Source organism: Ruditapes philippinarum, unplaced genomic scaffold, assembly GCF_026571515.1.
Source record: "Ruditapes philippinarum isolate M1 unplaced genomic scaffold, ASM2657151v2 ctg6850_1_1_1_1, whole genome shotgun sequence".
NCBI classification, from domain to species: Eukaryota; Metazoa; Mollusca; class Bivalvia; order Venerida; family Veneridae; genus Ruditapes; species Ruditapes philippinarum.
Genome location: NW_026852722.1, coordinates 3,657 through 21,109, shown reverse-complemented (window position 1 = coordinate 21,109; position 17,453 = coordinate 3,657). Strand labels below are relative to the sequence as shown.

Genomic DNA, 17,453 nt, shown 5'->3' with positions numbered 1-17,453 from the left:
TGCCGATTTCATTCAACCTATGCTTTTAACTTTTACAAAAAAAAATAAATCTGTAAACTACAAATGAAGACTTTAAAAACAAATCACCCCTTATATGCATTTTTGCTATAACTAAAAACCCTACTTGCACTGTAGGCAGACGATATTTTCAGCTTTTACTGAAAATCGTTTTCTGCTATTTATAAACTGATTTTCATTCTGAAATTTGAAGATCAATGTCCATATGTAAAAAACATAAACTAGTTTCTAAGTCAAAGGGCAATAAACAGTATTTCACTCTTAAAGAAACTAACAAATTGAACATATATCATGTTTTATAGCATGGGGCGTTGAGCAATTTTCTCGAGTCGTTATCCAAACTGAAAAAGATTTTGATTCTTCGTTAACTATGTTAAATAGTTAAGTTCTCTTACTGATATATTGACTGTACTTGTAGTGTGAGTTCTTTGTCATTTTCACTTTCACATTTTGGGTTATTTAAAGCAAGTCCTTTTGATTGTACCAAGAGGCCCTTACCCATCTCCTAAAGTCTAAAAATACTTGGCTGAGGCTTTTGAAATATGATTTATATAATATTCAAAAATAAGTCAGTGCTAACTCCATATTTGTTTTTCCTGTATGTGCATTCACATGCTGTTTCATTCATTATATGTTTTTTTGTAACTGCCTATCGAGAATAACAATATCTTTACATTTTTAAATGCATCCAGAAGCAGACATATTATTGCTTCATTTAATAATCTAGTGACGAGCCGAATTCTTTGTCTAAAATTTCTCAATTATTCATCATGCTCCCGCTGTACCATTAGAGTCGTGATCGGCAAATAAGATATCAAAAATTTAAATGTAACTGAACTTCGAAAAAAATCTCTACTTTAAATAACATGTGATAGTTTTTAATCAAAAACCATACCACAAATTAATCAGTTTATTAAGGTGTCCTGTTATTATGGTTATCTTGAAATAGTTAGTATCTTTTAAAAAAAATCTGGTAAATATCTGTTGCTTGGAAAAATAAAACAAACAACTAGCTTAAGAAAATTAAAGAATGACGCTTAAGTTTAGTTTTTTCGTTACCATTATTATCACATAAATGACATTAATAAAAACTCTGGTTCACTTTTAATTTCCATTCATTTTTTCTGATAAGTTACATGTACACTGATGTAATACATACATTTGTATACATATAACACTGAAAGCAAAATTACCAAAAGTCAATTTGATAACGAAAAAGTTTATGTAATTATGTTCTTTATTACTTACTGCTGCAACCTCTTTCTAAACAAGATATGAAATGTTTAAAACATATTCTTTTTCTCTATTATTAGACGTGGTTATAACAGAGAATTGACAAAGTAAGAAGACATGGCAACCGGTGGTTCGACACAGACTTCAGACAACCGAGTCTACCTATTCCGGTTGCAAATACTCATAATAGACGGAGGCCTCCTGGTTTTGAGAAACTTTCTTAACCAGTCACTGAGTGCACAAGGCTTAACTCTAAGTGTATGTTTGAATCAAGAAAAGGCAACAATTACGCGTTTGAAAAGCCGCGGTGTTATTACACAGGTACAATATGACCAATTGTTTCCAACGGTTGGTCAAGTTACAACTACGTCGGATATGGACATCACGCTTATCATTTGTCTTCTTAGATGCCTAAAGTGTGCTGGATTGAAAAAGAAATTTGACTGGAGCGCAACACCTATGTCAACAGATGTAACAGTTGAGGCAGATATATGTCGGTTAAAAGCTTTTCGAAATAAAGTAAGTAAACAATGTCGGATTCCTTTAAGAATTACTAACACTGAATTTCGTTATTGAATATAATGTGTACCAGTGAATTGTTGAACTACATAAAATGACGACAAACATAGCCACATCGTAATCCCGGCACCAGTGATGACAGATTATTGCAATGTTGGCAGAAAGCTAATATTTTCATATTACGAAAGGTAGATTATAAATTTGGTTGGTACATTTATAATACACACACAAGAATATCCTTTGCAATAGATTAGCTTTTCATTTTCGCATTATAAACCTCCCTATCTAGAGAAAGCATAACAAATAATGATAACATCTCAATTGATGAACGAAATACCCAAAGAATATAAAAATCAATGGCAGAATCATCACGACTTACTGTCAGAATGTTAGCCACTTTCAGAGCCTTTCTAACGTCATCGACAGCCTTGACATGTGTGTATACAACGGTAGCAATATTAATTCATCGACCTGTCTAGTTTGAACTCCTGTACCATTATTAAAAAGAGGAAAAGAATTTGAATTTGCGACCGTATGTGTTTAATGATGATGTATATTGCACGAAATCCCTTCATTTATTCCAAACGTTAGATATTTAAAAAGTAAAGAACAATAATTGTCACGGACTTATCCGAGGCTATCTTTTTTAACCCACCCAAAAATATATTTTATGACATGGGGAAACAAGTAAGAAATTACCTAATTACTTTATCTCCAACGGATTCTTAGTCAATAGCTATTAAATTGCCTTGTTCGCGTTATATAATTATATATCAACATAATAACCAACCTGTAGTTATCATTAAAGTTGAGATTTATGCCATCACTTGAGCAAGTTGTCATCATTTGCGCCCGTTATAGGTAATGCCTATACGCTCACGGATTTCACTGAATATAGCTTCCCGTTAGCTTTGTACTACAGTAAGCTAACTTCCTCAGGATCCTCAAAATGCTGCATTACCACTTATATGTCTCATTTTCTTCAGATGACCATTATAATAATACACACACAAAAATATCCTTTGCAATAGATTAGCTTTTCATTTTCGCATTATAAACCTCCCTATCTAGAGAAAGCATAACAAATAATGATAACATCTCAATTGATGAACGAAATACCCAAAGAATATAAAAATCAATGGCAGAATCATCACGACTTACTGTCAGAATGTTAGCCACTTTCAGAGCCTTTCTAACGTCATTGACAGCCTTGACATGTCTGTATACAACGGTAGCAATATTAATTCATCGACCTGTCTAGTTTGAACTCCTGTTCCATTATTAAAAAGAGGAAAAAAATTTGAATTTGCGACCGTATGTGTTTAATGATGATGTATATTGCACGAAATCCCTTCATTTATTCCAAACGTTAGATATTTAAAAAATAAAGAACAATAATTGTCACGGACTTATCCGAGGCTATCTTTTTTAACCCACCCAAAAATATATTTTATGACATGGGGAAACAAGTAAGAAATTACCTAATTACTTTATCTCCAACGGATTCTTAGTCAATAGCTATTAAATTGCCCTTGTTCGTGTTATATGAATATATCAACATAATAACCCACTTGTAGTTATCATTAAAGTTGAGATTTATGCCATCACTTGAGCAAGTTGTCATCATTTGCGCCCGTTATAGGTAATGCCTATACGCTCACGGATTTCACTGAATATAGCTTCCCGTTAGCTTTGTACTACAGTACCTCAGGATCCTCAAAATGCTGCATGACCACTTATATGTCTCATTTTCTTCAGGTGACCATTATGGTGATCGTCATAATATTTTCGTACAGGTGATTATGACTTTGTCTAACCCGACATTTTAGACTACGTCTACGACTAAGACTTAGAATACGACTATGACTACCAAAACGTCCTCGGCTTTTACGACAACAAAGTCGTCTCGGACCTAGACAACTTTGTCCTTGATAACAGCTTCTACAACTTTATTGACTACGATAACACACTACAACAACGACTTTTTCAATTCTAACCTTACACTTTCTATTTATACAAATACAGCTATGACTTTTATTACTATTCTATATCTGAGACTACGAATTATTTCGAAGTCGACGGACCCGTCAAGAAATATGTCGAGATGTCTTTACACCATGCATGTACATACATATTGTCTACGTCATATAATCTCAGTATGACGTATTTTTGTTTTGTTTTCTTCATGCTATTCGAGTAATTAACTGTGTAGAAATCTTTACTTGAATCTTTTTAAGGAACGGATTAATACCAGGGGATAAAGGACTGTTAAGTCAATGTGCTTAATAAATACACAGTGTACGAATAACTCGGTAATAAACCACTAAAATAATAGGTTTGACTACATTCTGCAAGTAGGAATTCATGTACAGCTATAAACTTTGTCAACTAATCAATACTGATCATCAGAGGATGTATACCTATTAATCCAACAGAAACAAAAAACGCATAAACTAAATAAGTCATAGGTTGTATGCATTCACATTACAATCAACGTGTGTTTGTGTAAATAAGTCCTTTTGTAAATTTTATTGTATTTTTTCCGTAAACTATATGTTGTACCCCTATAAATAATGAATAACATTTATATAACATGCATTGAAAAAGTGCGCACGAAACGGTTTATTTTTAAAATTATTTTCTTAGGCTAATTTTTTTATAGGGGTAATTGTTGTCGGCGGCGTCGTTGTCGGCGTTCCCTAAAGCTTGTCCGGAGCATACCTCAGAATTGACTCCAAACTTGGTGTGAATGCTTCCTTTAATAACCCAAAGTGCAGTGCACAAGGACCGGAACTCTTAACGACTTATTTTTTGAGTAATTGCCCTTTGTTATTTTTAATTTTATCCGGGTCATTTCTCATAAACTAACAAAGCTTTTGACTTGAAACTTCACAGGATGATAAATCTCATTTAGAAAAAGAGCAGTGCATAAGAACCGGTACTCTTTAATTCTTATTTGTTGAGTTATTGCCCTTTGTTTCATATTTTATTTTTGTCTGGGCCATATCTCATAAACTATAAAAGCTATGGACTTGAAACTTCACAGGATGATAGGTATTATTATGAAAAAGTGCAGTGCATAGGAAATGGCACACTGCACTTATTTTTTTAAGTTATTGCCCTTTCTTAATTTTCATACTTTTTGTCCGGTTCATTTCTCCTAAACAATAAAAGATATTTACTTGAAACTTCATAGGATGACAGATCTCATTAAGAAAAGGTGTCGTGCACAAAAACTGGTACACTTAACTTTTTATCTTATATGTTATTGCCCTTTGTTTATTTTCATACTTTATTTTGTCCGGTCCATTTCTCCTAAACTATAAATGCACTTCATTTGACGATAGAGCTTATTAAGATAAAGTGAAGTGCGCAAAAACTGGTTCTCCATGATTTTTGTGTTATTGCCCCTTGTTGATGTTCTTACTTTTTTTTAACCAGCCTAGTTCACCTTAACTATAAAAGTTATGGACTTGAATCTTCATAGGATGATAGCTAGATCTCATTCAGAAGAAGTGCAGTGCACAAGAGTTATGGTACCCTGCACTTCATATCTTTTGAGTTATTGGCCTTTAGCGGTGTTTATAAATAACATATATTTTAGAAGAAAATGCCTAAGTGACAACTGTACTGTTCACAGGGCGACACATCCGACTCGTGGAGTTCTAGTCTTGTTATTAAATTTCTTTGCTCTAATTATATATTTCCATGCTTCGACATGAAACTATCAAAACATTCAAAATACTATGTTAACTAAATTACTGGTAATTCGATTTCTTTATTACAGATTAGCCATATATCAGAAACAACTGTTATACAGCCAATTGACTTTGTAACTTGGTGGAATGACATCGAACAGGTGAGCAGAATTTTATATTCGATATGTCACATCAACTGAAAACTGTCACGGACAATATGTCTGTTTATATTATAACTATGTTTTCATTTTAACTACAGTTATATTTAAAACTCTTGAGAAAGTTTGATCCCTCAAAAGCACTTTTTCACAAAAAGACATGAAAATAACAGGCTCGGTTTGATTGAGTCTGTAAATGAAGGATAATGAAGAAGTATAACATCCCTCACGCCCCCTAGCACTGGCATGAACAGACTCAATCAAACCGAGCCTGCAACATTTTCAATTTTGCCGTGTTGGGCTTTCTTTAGGGATTCTGTATTTATCTATTTTTTGAGCGGTACTCAATTTACAACACTTAAAAGATTTCTACATCATTTGATCAGTAGGCCCTTTATAAGCGCGAATATTTGAAACATGCATGATAAAAGGGGATCATGATTAAAATTATTGAAAGAAATTGATGGAAAAAGGTGGTCACTTCTCAACAATTTTCTGTTATCCGACCATGAAAAAGATTGTTTCATTTTATGACATTTTCAAGAAATGGTAAAAAAAACTTTTGAAGTGTATATTTACAACATGTTTATCAAATGTTTATTTTCTTCTTTTATATCCATTTGTTAACAACACGGCGCTAACAATAAAAACACAGAAAGTAACTTAGTCAGTTTGATAAGGCATATGTTGTGTTGCTGAAAATAAATTATGGTTATCTATTTTCTTTTTAATATGTAATTTTCTTTAATAGTTTGCTCATGTGTAGTGATAAAGATGATTCTCTAATGGAGAAAAAAATTATCGTCAATATGACGCTACCATTTGAATACAAAGGGGAAAAACTCAAATAAAATGATCCTTTTTATTTCAAACTAAGTATTTATTTACACTTAGAAAAAAAGTTTCTTAATTTTACACAAGTTTACAATGAACTTGAATATAAATTGTTCTTATTTAACAAAAAATCTTATCTAGTGAATAAAATTAATCAATTAAAACCAGTTGAAAGTGAATAATAGCAAGCCCTGTTTTAATTTATATATTAAACTGAAATAGAGATATTATAATTCAAGATGGCTGCGACTAAGAACAAAGTAAAATATTAATTAATCTTAATTACTTCTGTAAGAAGAAATTACTAAAATTACTAACAATTTTATCAAGAAGTGTTTCAGTGAATTTACGTATATACATTATAAGTTTACTAAAAGCTAAAGTGCCTAAAATAAATTTAATTACTGATTTATGAACCTTTTAGAGATTAAAGAGATGTTACTTCTTCAAAAATTAGCAGCAGGATGACAAAGCTCTTTGAGATGTCTTGTTAAATCTGAATCTCAGAAGAAGATAGCATCTACATACTCGTGGCACTGTATGCAACAACTTTTTTATTTGTCTGCAAACCAGAATTTACTATACAAATGTTTTAAGCTTGACATTTCTTTACATAACTATTCTAAAATAGATTATGATTCATTGCAGACTTGCAGCTACAACATTAACAATTATTACAAAAATATATTAAGTTTTACAAAATGAAAATAGCAATAAACTTTAAACTAATATCAAACTAAACATATTTATTAAAATGAAAATGCCTAAGACAAGAATATTAAGTACATGTAAGATTCTAAGTTTTTAGGCAAGACAAAGTGAAACTTTTTTGTATAGGCCCGTCTAAATGAATTTAACACATTTGCCATTAATAAATTAAATCTACTTTAGTAAATGGATACAGTTAAAGCCCTTATTTCTTTGTACACAATCAAGTTAATGAATTGTATGTTTTTTAAAAAAACAAATCCTTTTTTTAATCAGTGTTATACAAACTTGAGGAATTCTGTAAATATTATGTAATGTTGCATACCAATTATGTCAAATGTTGTAAGTGAAAAACAACTTTACAACACTTATATAAATAAATCGAAATTGATATTTTCTTTTTCTTGATTCCCTTCTTAGATACTTGTTCGACTAAGTTCTCCAGGTCTGAATGTTCAGCAAATAATAGACGCTTTCAAAGTTTGCACCCTAGATTCAGAGGAAGAGAAAAGGGTACAAGAAGAACTAAAAATATGGAAGGACTATGAAGCCGAAGTTGATCGACTGAAAGAAGAAGTGACTGATATAAACGTAAGGGTTACTGAAGTGGAGAAAACCCAAGAGGAAATAAAAAGTCGTCAACTCGACGAAGGTATGCTATTTTATACTTTTTGCTCGTAATTATCATATGTTGAATAAATAAAAGAAAAACAAAAAGAACGTGTTTCAATATATGACAGACTGATGTAGTAAAATAAATTATTATTCTTTTCAAAATAGAGAGATGTGAAATTGCGTCCATGAATTAATGGGGATAATAGAAAGTCACACACTAAACCTGTCTACGTCTTTATATTAGTTTTTTAGCAATGCGGGATAATACAGTTTTGAATGTTAATGAAGTTGGCAGCGTAGCAGCCTAGCTGCCTGCTGTTGGTAGCCTAAAGAAAACTAAGAAAAGTACAAACATATAAACAGTCAGAAATGAATAAGTAGTACTTCCTTAGATCATTCCACTCTTTTTAAATATCGTCATCTTGATTTTTATGGATGTTAAACTTCATTATTTTTGTTATATTCTGACGCTTTGAAATTTGTGAAATGAGCAGCCAATCAGTCCGGCAGATTAGAGAAAACTAAAGTTACCAACTAGACTATATCATGCCTGTTTTCAATATCATGGTATTTTTTAAGATGTTGAACTTTTTTCTTATATCGTGATCTTTATTTTTTAAGATATTTAACTTTACTTTTTTCTTTCAAACGCATTAGTAGCACTTACTAAGATCAATGGGTAGAATGGTTCAACATCTTTAAAAAAATATCATGATATTGAAAATGGCGTCTAAGTCTAAGTAAGTGCTACCGATTCATTTCCGACGGATCTCATGTTTGTACTATCCATTGTTTTCATAAGGCTGCTAGGCTGCTAGGCTGTTAGGGTGCTAACTTTCGCAGATCCGATAGAAGTAAAACAAATAAAAACTTAGAAGTTCAACATCTTAAATAAATATCACGATATTGAAAAAAAAACACATTGAATGAACTTCGAATATTTCGAAACATCAGAATGAAAAAAAAGTGAAGTTCAATATCTTAAAAAATAAAGATCACAATAATAAAAAAGCGTGGAATGCTATAAGTAAATGCAATAAATGTATTTCCGACGAGTTCATGTTTGTACTATCTTTAGTTTTCTTAAGACTGCCAGGCTGCTAGGATGCTAACATCACACAAATTTCAAAGCGTCAGAATGAAAGAATAATAATAATATTCAACATTTTTAAAAATGAAGGTAACGATATTCAAAAAGGCATGAAATGACCTAAGGAAGCGCTATTTAATAATTTCCACCATTTATATGTTTGTACTATTCTTAGTTTTCTTTCGGCTGCTAAGCTGCTTTGCTGCCAACTTAAGGCTGTTAGGCTGCCAACCTCACGAACATCTGTTTTGATAGCGCCTGGTTTGATTACGCATTAAATTTACCTAACATATAATCGATGGTTAATGGCGTATACAACAGAATGATGCACTTCTATCTATAACAAGAAATAAGTAAAACAAAATATGGATGAACTCTTATATTAAGAAATGTCAGAAAATATTGATGCTCTTCATATTAAGCAAGACGTAAAATTTAGTATTGTTTCACTTCTATATCAAGTAAGAAAGGCAAATTAATAGTTAAATGCACGTATATGTCAATCAAAAGAAGTGTATGTAAATATTGATATACATTTTATATCAAGCAAGAAGTGTAAGTAAATATTATGTATTTTTGTATAAAGCAAGAAATGTAGTAAACATTATGAAATTCTTTATCAGGCAAGAAGTGTAAGTAAATATTATGTATTTTTGTATAAAGCAAGAAATTTAGTAAACATTATGAAATTCTTTATCAGGCAAGAAGTGTAAGTAAATATTATGAAATTCTATATCAAGAAAGAAGTGTAAGTAAATACTGATATATTTTGATATAAAAAGTGTAAGTAAATATTGGTGAACTTCTTTATCAGGCAAGTAGTGTAATTAAATATTGATCAGTTCTATATAAAGGAAGAAGTGTAAGTAAATATTTGTGCACTTCTTTACCAAGCAAGAAATGTAAGTTAATATTGGCTATTTGTATATCAAGCCAAAAGGGTAAGTACATGTTGCTCTACTTCTATAAAGGTAAATATTGATGCACTTCTATATCTAGAAAAAAGTTAAAGTATATATAAACGCATTTCTTATATCACTCTTATATCAAGCAAGAAGTATAAGTTAATATTGATGTACTTCTATATTAAGAAAAAAATGTAATTAAATATTGATGCACTTCTTTCTCAAGCATGAATGTTAAGTGAGTATAGTACACTTCTATACCAAGCAAGAACTGATAGTAGATATTTATGCACTTTTATATTAAGCAAGAAATGTATACGTAATTAAACTTTGATTCACGTTTATACAACGAAAGAATTGTAAGTAAATATTGGGGCATTTCTTCATCAAGCAAAAAATGAATGTACATATGAAACACGTCTTGTCAAGCCAGAAATGTATGTAAATATTAATGCATATTTATATAAAGAAAGACGTGTCAGAAAGCAGCGTAAGTAAATATAAGAGTTTTTTCTATATCAAGCAAGAAGGGTAAGTAGATATTGATGCACTTCTATATCAAACAATAAAGGTAGGTAAATTTGTCCTCATTTCTTTATCAAGCAACAAATAACGTAAATGTTAATTCACGTCTATATCAAGCAAGACGTGTAAATAAATTGTGCTGTACTTCTATATCAAGCAAGTGGGGTAAGTAAATATCGATGTACTTCTATACCAAGCAAAAAGTGTAAATAAATATTGATGCATTTCTATATTAAACAGAAAGTGTAGGTCAATTTTGATACACTTTTTTATAAAATAAATTAAGTGTAAGTAAATATTGATGCACCTGAATATCATGCAAGAAGTGAAATTAAATATATTTGGGCTTTTGTGTTAAGCGAGAAGTGTAAGTTGTTATCAGGCAAAAAGGGTCAGTCAAAACCCGCTTTCGATGTTTTCAAAAGAAGATTACATTCCCTATCACAAATATTCTCAACACTTTTCGTTTTACAAAAAACGACCTTTTTCAGTCCAGTCCAGAAATGCAAGTCATGAATATATTATGCTGCATGCATATAGTTTTTAAGCAATGAGGATATCTTGCATTAAGGTTTTACCAGACAACTTAGTTTTTCGCAATATTACCTCAACTCTCGTGATGAAATACATTACAATCAAGTTCAATAAATATAGTTACATTGTAATGTATTGACTATTGAATGATTAAACAAAGTAAGTAATAAATATATTCTTGTATAAAAGTGAGAAGGCAAACAATTTTAAAAAGTGAATCGGATTTCAAAAACGTTATAAATAAAAGTTGACATAGTTGTCGATTGACATTAATTCGATACATTTAGGTATTTTTTCAAGAAGTACTCTGGTAAATACTCAGCTTTTATATTTTTTCTTTGTATAAAGTACATTCTAGTAGAAAATGAGTTTGTTACATATTCATATGTAACCTTTTGTTTCCTGGAATTTCATTTGGTTTATGTCATCTCTATGTTTCGATTAGTCACATATGTGCCAAAACTCTTAACCTTGTAAATGCTTTTCTAATTTCAAATATGAATTTGTTCAACATACAATTAAAAATTAAAGTCTGAAGAAAATGTAAAGGGGACGCTCTTCATGATAAATTGCGAAGAGATTTTGCATATATTTATCTCTTATTCTCTGTTTTACTTAGTCAAAATTTCAAAATTTATTTCCTTATTAATCCAGACATAATAAAATCTAAGTCTCTGGAGTACTTGTTTAATTGAGTTAGTCATCATTAATAATTTGTTTTGTTCTATGTTAATGATCATAATTTTGTATATTTTATGTACAAATGTTTTTTTTTTCGAACTTATTTGAGTCAACATTTTAAGACATCTATCAGAAACAAAGATTTCGCTGAGATTTGTTTATGATTTATTTATTAATGTATTGTGTATCCCCGATATCAATTGCAACACTAGGAATGTGTCATCTTGCCGGTCTGTATTCATTTTTTTTCTTTTAATTTTTGGTCCTGCAATAATTATTATGAGGTTATTTTACTTTGCTGTGTACAAAACTGAATTCTTTTTGAGGGGTGCAAAACTACAGTGGGCAAGGCGCTCGCGCTTTACGCTGCTGTGTATGAGCACATTTGTCTCGGAGCACATTTCTTTTCCTTTGGCTCACATGAGACCTCAAAATATCTCCCGCCCCCCCCCCCCTAAAAAGTGTATGACAAATGTGGTCCAAACAAGTTTTTAAGGGATAAAAAGCACATTTGCCGACAACTCAAAGGTACATTGATGAAAACGCAATAGTGAAAAAACGATGGACCGAACGTGAAACAACGATTGTGCGATGGTTAAACAACGATGGTGTTACGATGGCGAAACAGCGAAGGCACTTTGATGAAAATGTGATGGTATGATGGCGGTTAACAGGAAACTACGATAGTACGATGATAAAACTGCGATGGCATAATGATGAAAACGCGATATTATTTTTACGATCGTGTCCCCGCATCATCGTGATTTCACTTTCAATTATTGAGCAAAAATTAGCAATGACATCTTGTGCCCAAATGCAAGTTTGCCCGTCATGAACAATTTCCATCCTTTGTTAAGTTGCATAACGAAGTTTTGCATCTTTTTAAAAACGAGTACAATGGTGGAACCAAATTTAATGAGTACAATGGCCGAACGATTTAATTGGCTGTCCTATTTTGGCATTTTTTCCCATTGAATTATGCTTATTTCTCGCTTCCTGTCTTTGAAATCATACAAATATAATATTTGAATGTGAAAAGTAGAAAGAAGTATTAAATTAAATGAAATCAGTTTGCTTGCTATACATTCTCATCTTAATAATATTCTGCTTTGATAACACATGTGTACATCGGCTTTAAAATATTTACAATACACAAATAAAATACAAACATGTACATTATATAGAATTTATTTCATCAGCAAATATATGTTTCAATTACGTACATAAAATGTCATACCATTTTGACAATTATTTTGGAAATAAAGGCAGTTATTGTTTTTTTTTTTTGTATTTCAGACGCAGAAAAAGTGGTTCCTTTAAATGAAAAGCATGTTTACGTATATCGATGGAATATATGCATGTATTGTAAATCTTAATATAGTGCTTATATTATCGTTAAATATTTCATCACACCATATTAAGTAATGTAATATCTTTACAGAAATCGGAAATTCTGATGTGTTTATTTGCCGGCATTATCGCAAATCGTATAGAAAACGATCAGCTTCATGTCGTCACGAGCAGGTACACAAGCGAAAGGTATCCCATACATGTTGTGGGACATGGTTCCTACGTTTCGGCAAATTGCAAAGACATTGGTTTGTTAATTGCATATTATACATGAAGTACATAGCTGTCTGATATTTCTACATACGGCTTGAGTGTCTAAGATGGAAAGAACACAAATAAATGGTAACATGTAAATAAAGAAAAGCTATTAAGCTATTAGCCCTTGAGCAATATATTGCCCCATAATTTGCTATAAGCAGCGATATACCCTTTGTGTTGAGAAATGAACACATTATATTTGTTCCTAAATAGGTACAATTAAAGTACAAAATTTCTAATGAGGACAAATATTATGAAACCCGGTAATAATAGCTCCAACACTGTTAAACACAACATGGAAGCTATATTTACATCAATAAACTGATAGTTTTTCTTAATTATAATTTGTTTCAGTTGTTTCAAAGCAAACAACCATGGCGGAGCAAAACTGCATCAGTGCGAAGAATGTGGCAGTTCGTTTGCGACAAAATCTGAGCTTGAGCAACACAAGTTATTCCATGCTAACCCACTCTGAATTGACTGCCTGAAACGGTGTTGATCCGACATGGTTGTTTGCTCTGAAACAACTGAAACACATTAGAATTTTAGAAATACTATCAGATTATTGATGTTAATATGACTTCCATGTTATGTTGACCGGTGTTGGAGATATTATAACAGGGTTTCATAATATTTGATCTCATATGAAATTTTGTACTTCAACTGAATCCTCTAGGAACATAATGTAATGCGTTATTTTCTCAACACACAGGGAACATTGTATGCCGCTGCAAAAAAAATAGGGCAATATATTGCTCTAAGATTACCTTATTTCGTTTTCTTAATACTTTTTCTTTATGTAACCATTTCTTTGTGTTCTTTCCATCTTTGCGCGACAAGCCGTTTGTAGAAATATCAGACAGCTATTTACTTCTATCATGTATGATATGTAATTTACAGACCCATGTTTTTGCAATTTGCCGAAACTTCGAAACAATGTCCCACAGCAATTTTGGGCAGCCTTCCCCTTGTGTACTTGCTCGTGGCGACATGAAGCTGATCGTTTTCTAAACGATTTGCCATAAAGACGGCAAATTAACACATAAGAAATTTCCAATTGAATTACTTAATAGGGTGTGATGAAATATGTAACGATAATATAAGCACAATTTTAAAATCATAATATATACATAACATGTTTATCTATATATTCAATAGATATACGTAATCATGCTTTTCAAAAATAAACTTTGTGATATCAGTTTTAGATTGAGTTTGTCTATATATCAATATAAGTTGTTCCTTGTAATGCACGGGGGAGTAAGTGTTACACGAGGGATGGAGTTCTCATGATAACTTGTCAAGGAGTTTTTGTGATAACTGTCACGGAGTTCGTCGGAAAACTAATGTATATACTGCAAAAGCACCCGTCAAAATGGTAATTTTAATCAGTTCTTTAAACAGGTAAGGTTTAGGTGCTTAATTAAATCTTAATGATTAAGCCTGCCTTACATATTGTATTATGTGTCAAAACTAATTCGTAGTCCATTTTTGTATCGCCTCTTGCTTAAAATCTTGAATTTTTTAGCAAAATTTCCAAATTATTTTCCAATTCGCAAATATTGACCTGTGTTTTTCAAGGCTTCATCCTTGCCATACATAATTACCTATTAATTATAATGCAAAATTGCAAACATAAACCCCCGGCTAACTTACTTATACCCGATTTTTCAAATGTCCCAGAGTTCTTGTGATAACCTAAAATATGTCCTGGAGTTCTTATGATAACTTTTGTTACTGCCAATGTGTTCAATGTGCTAAATCACGGCACGTTTAAGCATTTTTTTATTATTCAATAAGGTTGTAAATCATTATCAAATGGTTTTTAGTGTATTTTAGTTAAAGAGATATTACTGAGATATCTTATTTTCTTTACCCGTTTCTTTTTTATGGTATTTTTGCTGACGCAGATTTCATAGACTGGAAAAAAGATTGATGCAGAGCGTTGATTTTCGTGATAAAATGCGCTCAAGTATGGTCTCTTCATGTATATTTTTTTCTGCTGATGTTTGATTGGTATGTCCCATATGTAATCTTAGTGGAGTAAACGCTGCTAACTTTGCTGTAATTAATAAAAAAACATATTTTAGTCAAACTTATCTCGCTCGAACCTGGAGGGACTTGTAACTTTGTTCGAGAGATCGGTAGGTATAGAGCCAACCGCAGTTAAGTTTTTATCATATTATCGTACTTGTTTTTAAACATAGGTTTGAAGAAATTATCCTGGTTTAATACATGAACTTGTTTATTATGGTATAAAATGAAACAAATTACTTAGCCCTTAGATAAGCTATGCATAACTAAATATTATCTGCTTAAGAATCATTGTTGAGAACAAAGTGTAAGTTTTGAGATATTTTGTTTTGTGGTTAGGGCCATGATACTGCCGCTGATTCAATCTTAACTGTAGATGATAGCCTATTCTTTGCAGACACTCAAGACCAAAATTTTATCCACATTGTTGTGCAAAGAATGAGCTTATTATATTTTATAAGTATTAACAACCTTATTGAATAGTAACACACGCTAAAAGGTGCCGTGATATAGCGCAAGAAACACATAAGCAGTAACAAAAATTATAATAAGACCTCCAGGACATACTTTGAGTTATCACAAGAACTCCGGGACATTTGAAAAATCGGGTATAAATTTGTCAGCTGAGGCTTTATGTTTGCAATTTTGTATTATTATTAGGTTATTATGTATGGCAATGATGCCAACTTGAAATAAACATGTCAAAACTTGCGAATTAGCAAATAATTTGAAATCTTTACTCAAAACTACAAGATTTTAAGCAAGAGGTGATAAAAAATGAACTACGAATTAGTTTTTGACACATTATACAATATGGACAGCAAGCTTAATCATTAAAGATTCTCACTTTTTGAAAATTAAAATTACCATTTTGACGAGTGTTTAGCAATATATTCAATAGTTTTCCGACGAATTCCGTGACAGTTATCACAAGAACTCCTTGACAAGTTATCATAGGAACCATATCCCACGTGTAACACTTCCTTCCCCCCGTGTCATGGAGATTCTTATATTAAGGTGAGCAATTTCAGGGCCATCATGACCCTCTTGTTACAGTTACATGCAAATATATTGGAAAAAATCGGAATTAATATTTTTTCATTTCGAATTCATATCTCGTAATTACGAATTAATATTTCGTAATAACGAAATAATATTTCGTAATAACGAATTATTATTTTGTAAAAACGAATTATTATTTTGTAAAAACGAATTCATATTTTGTAAAAACGAATTAATATTTGGTAATAACGAATTAATAATTCGTTAAAACAAATTAATATTTAGTAAATACGAATTAATATTTCGTAAAAACGAATTAAATGCCGGGAAAACAATGTCGAAAATGTCACTTTCGGGGCTCCCTAAAAGTCTTAGAGTGTTGAAATATTTTTTTAAGGTTGTAGTAGTGGTCCAGGGGCAGATAGGGGTGGGGTGTCAAAACACTGAAACTGCCACCTGTGATTTTGATGGGTGTGAAAATATCACCCACGGTTTTACTATGGTATAACGTAAAAAGCGCGAAACTAGACAGTCCTTTAAGGACAGTACAATAAAGAAGTTCGACTGTACTATGTTGAAAATATGACAGTATGATGGTGACACACGACATTACGAGGGTGATCGTCCATCGTACTGTCGAACCGTAACCATCGTACTGTCGCAATGGCACCATTGTATATAGTTTCTTTTTATGATTTGCAGTTGGTCTTCAGCTTCACTATGTAGGCTACATAATTTTATTATTGATGTTTTAATATTCAGGCATAAAATTAGTATTTTTCTTGTAAATTATATTATATATGTATAAGACAGTCTCTTGTAAATTTATTCAAATTGGCCATTTACGTTTATATTTTGCTTTGTAATGTGTTGTGTTATTGTTTATAATGTGCGTGTCTTTTGGTGAGTGTATAATACACAAAAAGAGACACCATAATGCTAATTAGAATGATCGTGAAACCTGTAGCTTCTTATAGCTATGCCTTGTAAGTTGTATATCCTCAAAACGAAAGGAACTAGATAGTTATTAATCGTTTGGGGTTATTTCAAATAAGGTTGAAATACACTCAGATATGACGTGTCGCTTATTAATTGTCAGAATGACTCGTACTGCAGTGCACCGTCCACCTTCAAGAGGTAGGAACAATAAAACAATATATTTGAACACGTGTCAGTTGTCATTGAGTTGACGTCTGCTTTGAAATTGAAAGGATGGTTCCGTAGACGAATAGAATAGTCGATTACCGACTTTTTTTAACCTAAAGTGTTTTCAGTACATTGATCGAGGCTA

At 31.6% G+C, this 17,453-nt stretch overlaps 1 protein-coding gene across 1 annotated transcript; it reads left to right on the top strand.

Annotated features, from left to right (window-relative positions):
• Window positions 1-1,331: 1,331 nt before the first annotated feature.
• Window positions 1,332-7,820, top strand: LOC132722322 (uncharacterized; the record flags this gene model as incomplete). Its single annotated transcript, XM_060706801.1, has 3 exons — window positions 1,332-1,770; window positions 5,558-5,629; window positions 7,589-7,820. Coding segments are annotated over exons 1-3 (706 nt in total), but the record flags the coding sequence as incomplete, so codon positions are not given.
• Between the last annotated feature and the right edge of the window lie 9,633 nt (window positions 7,821-17,453).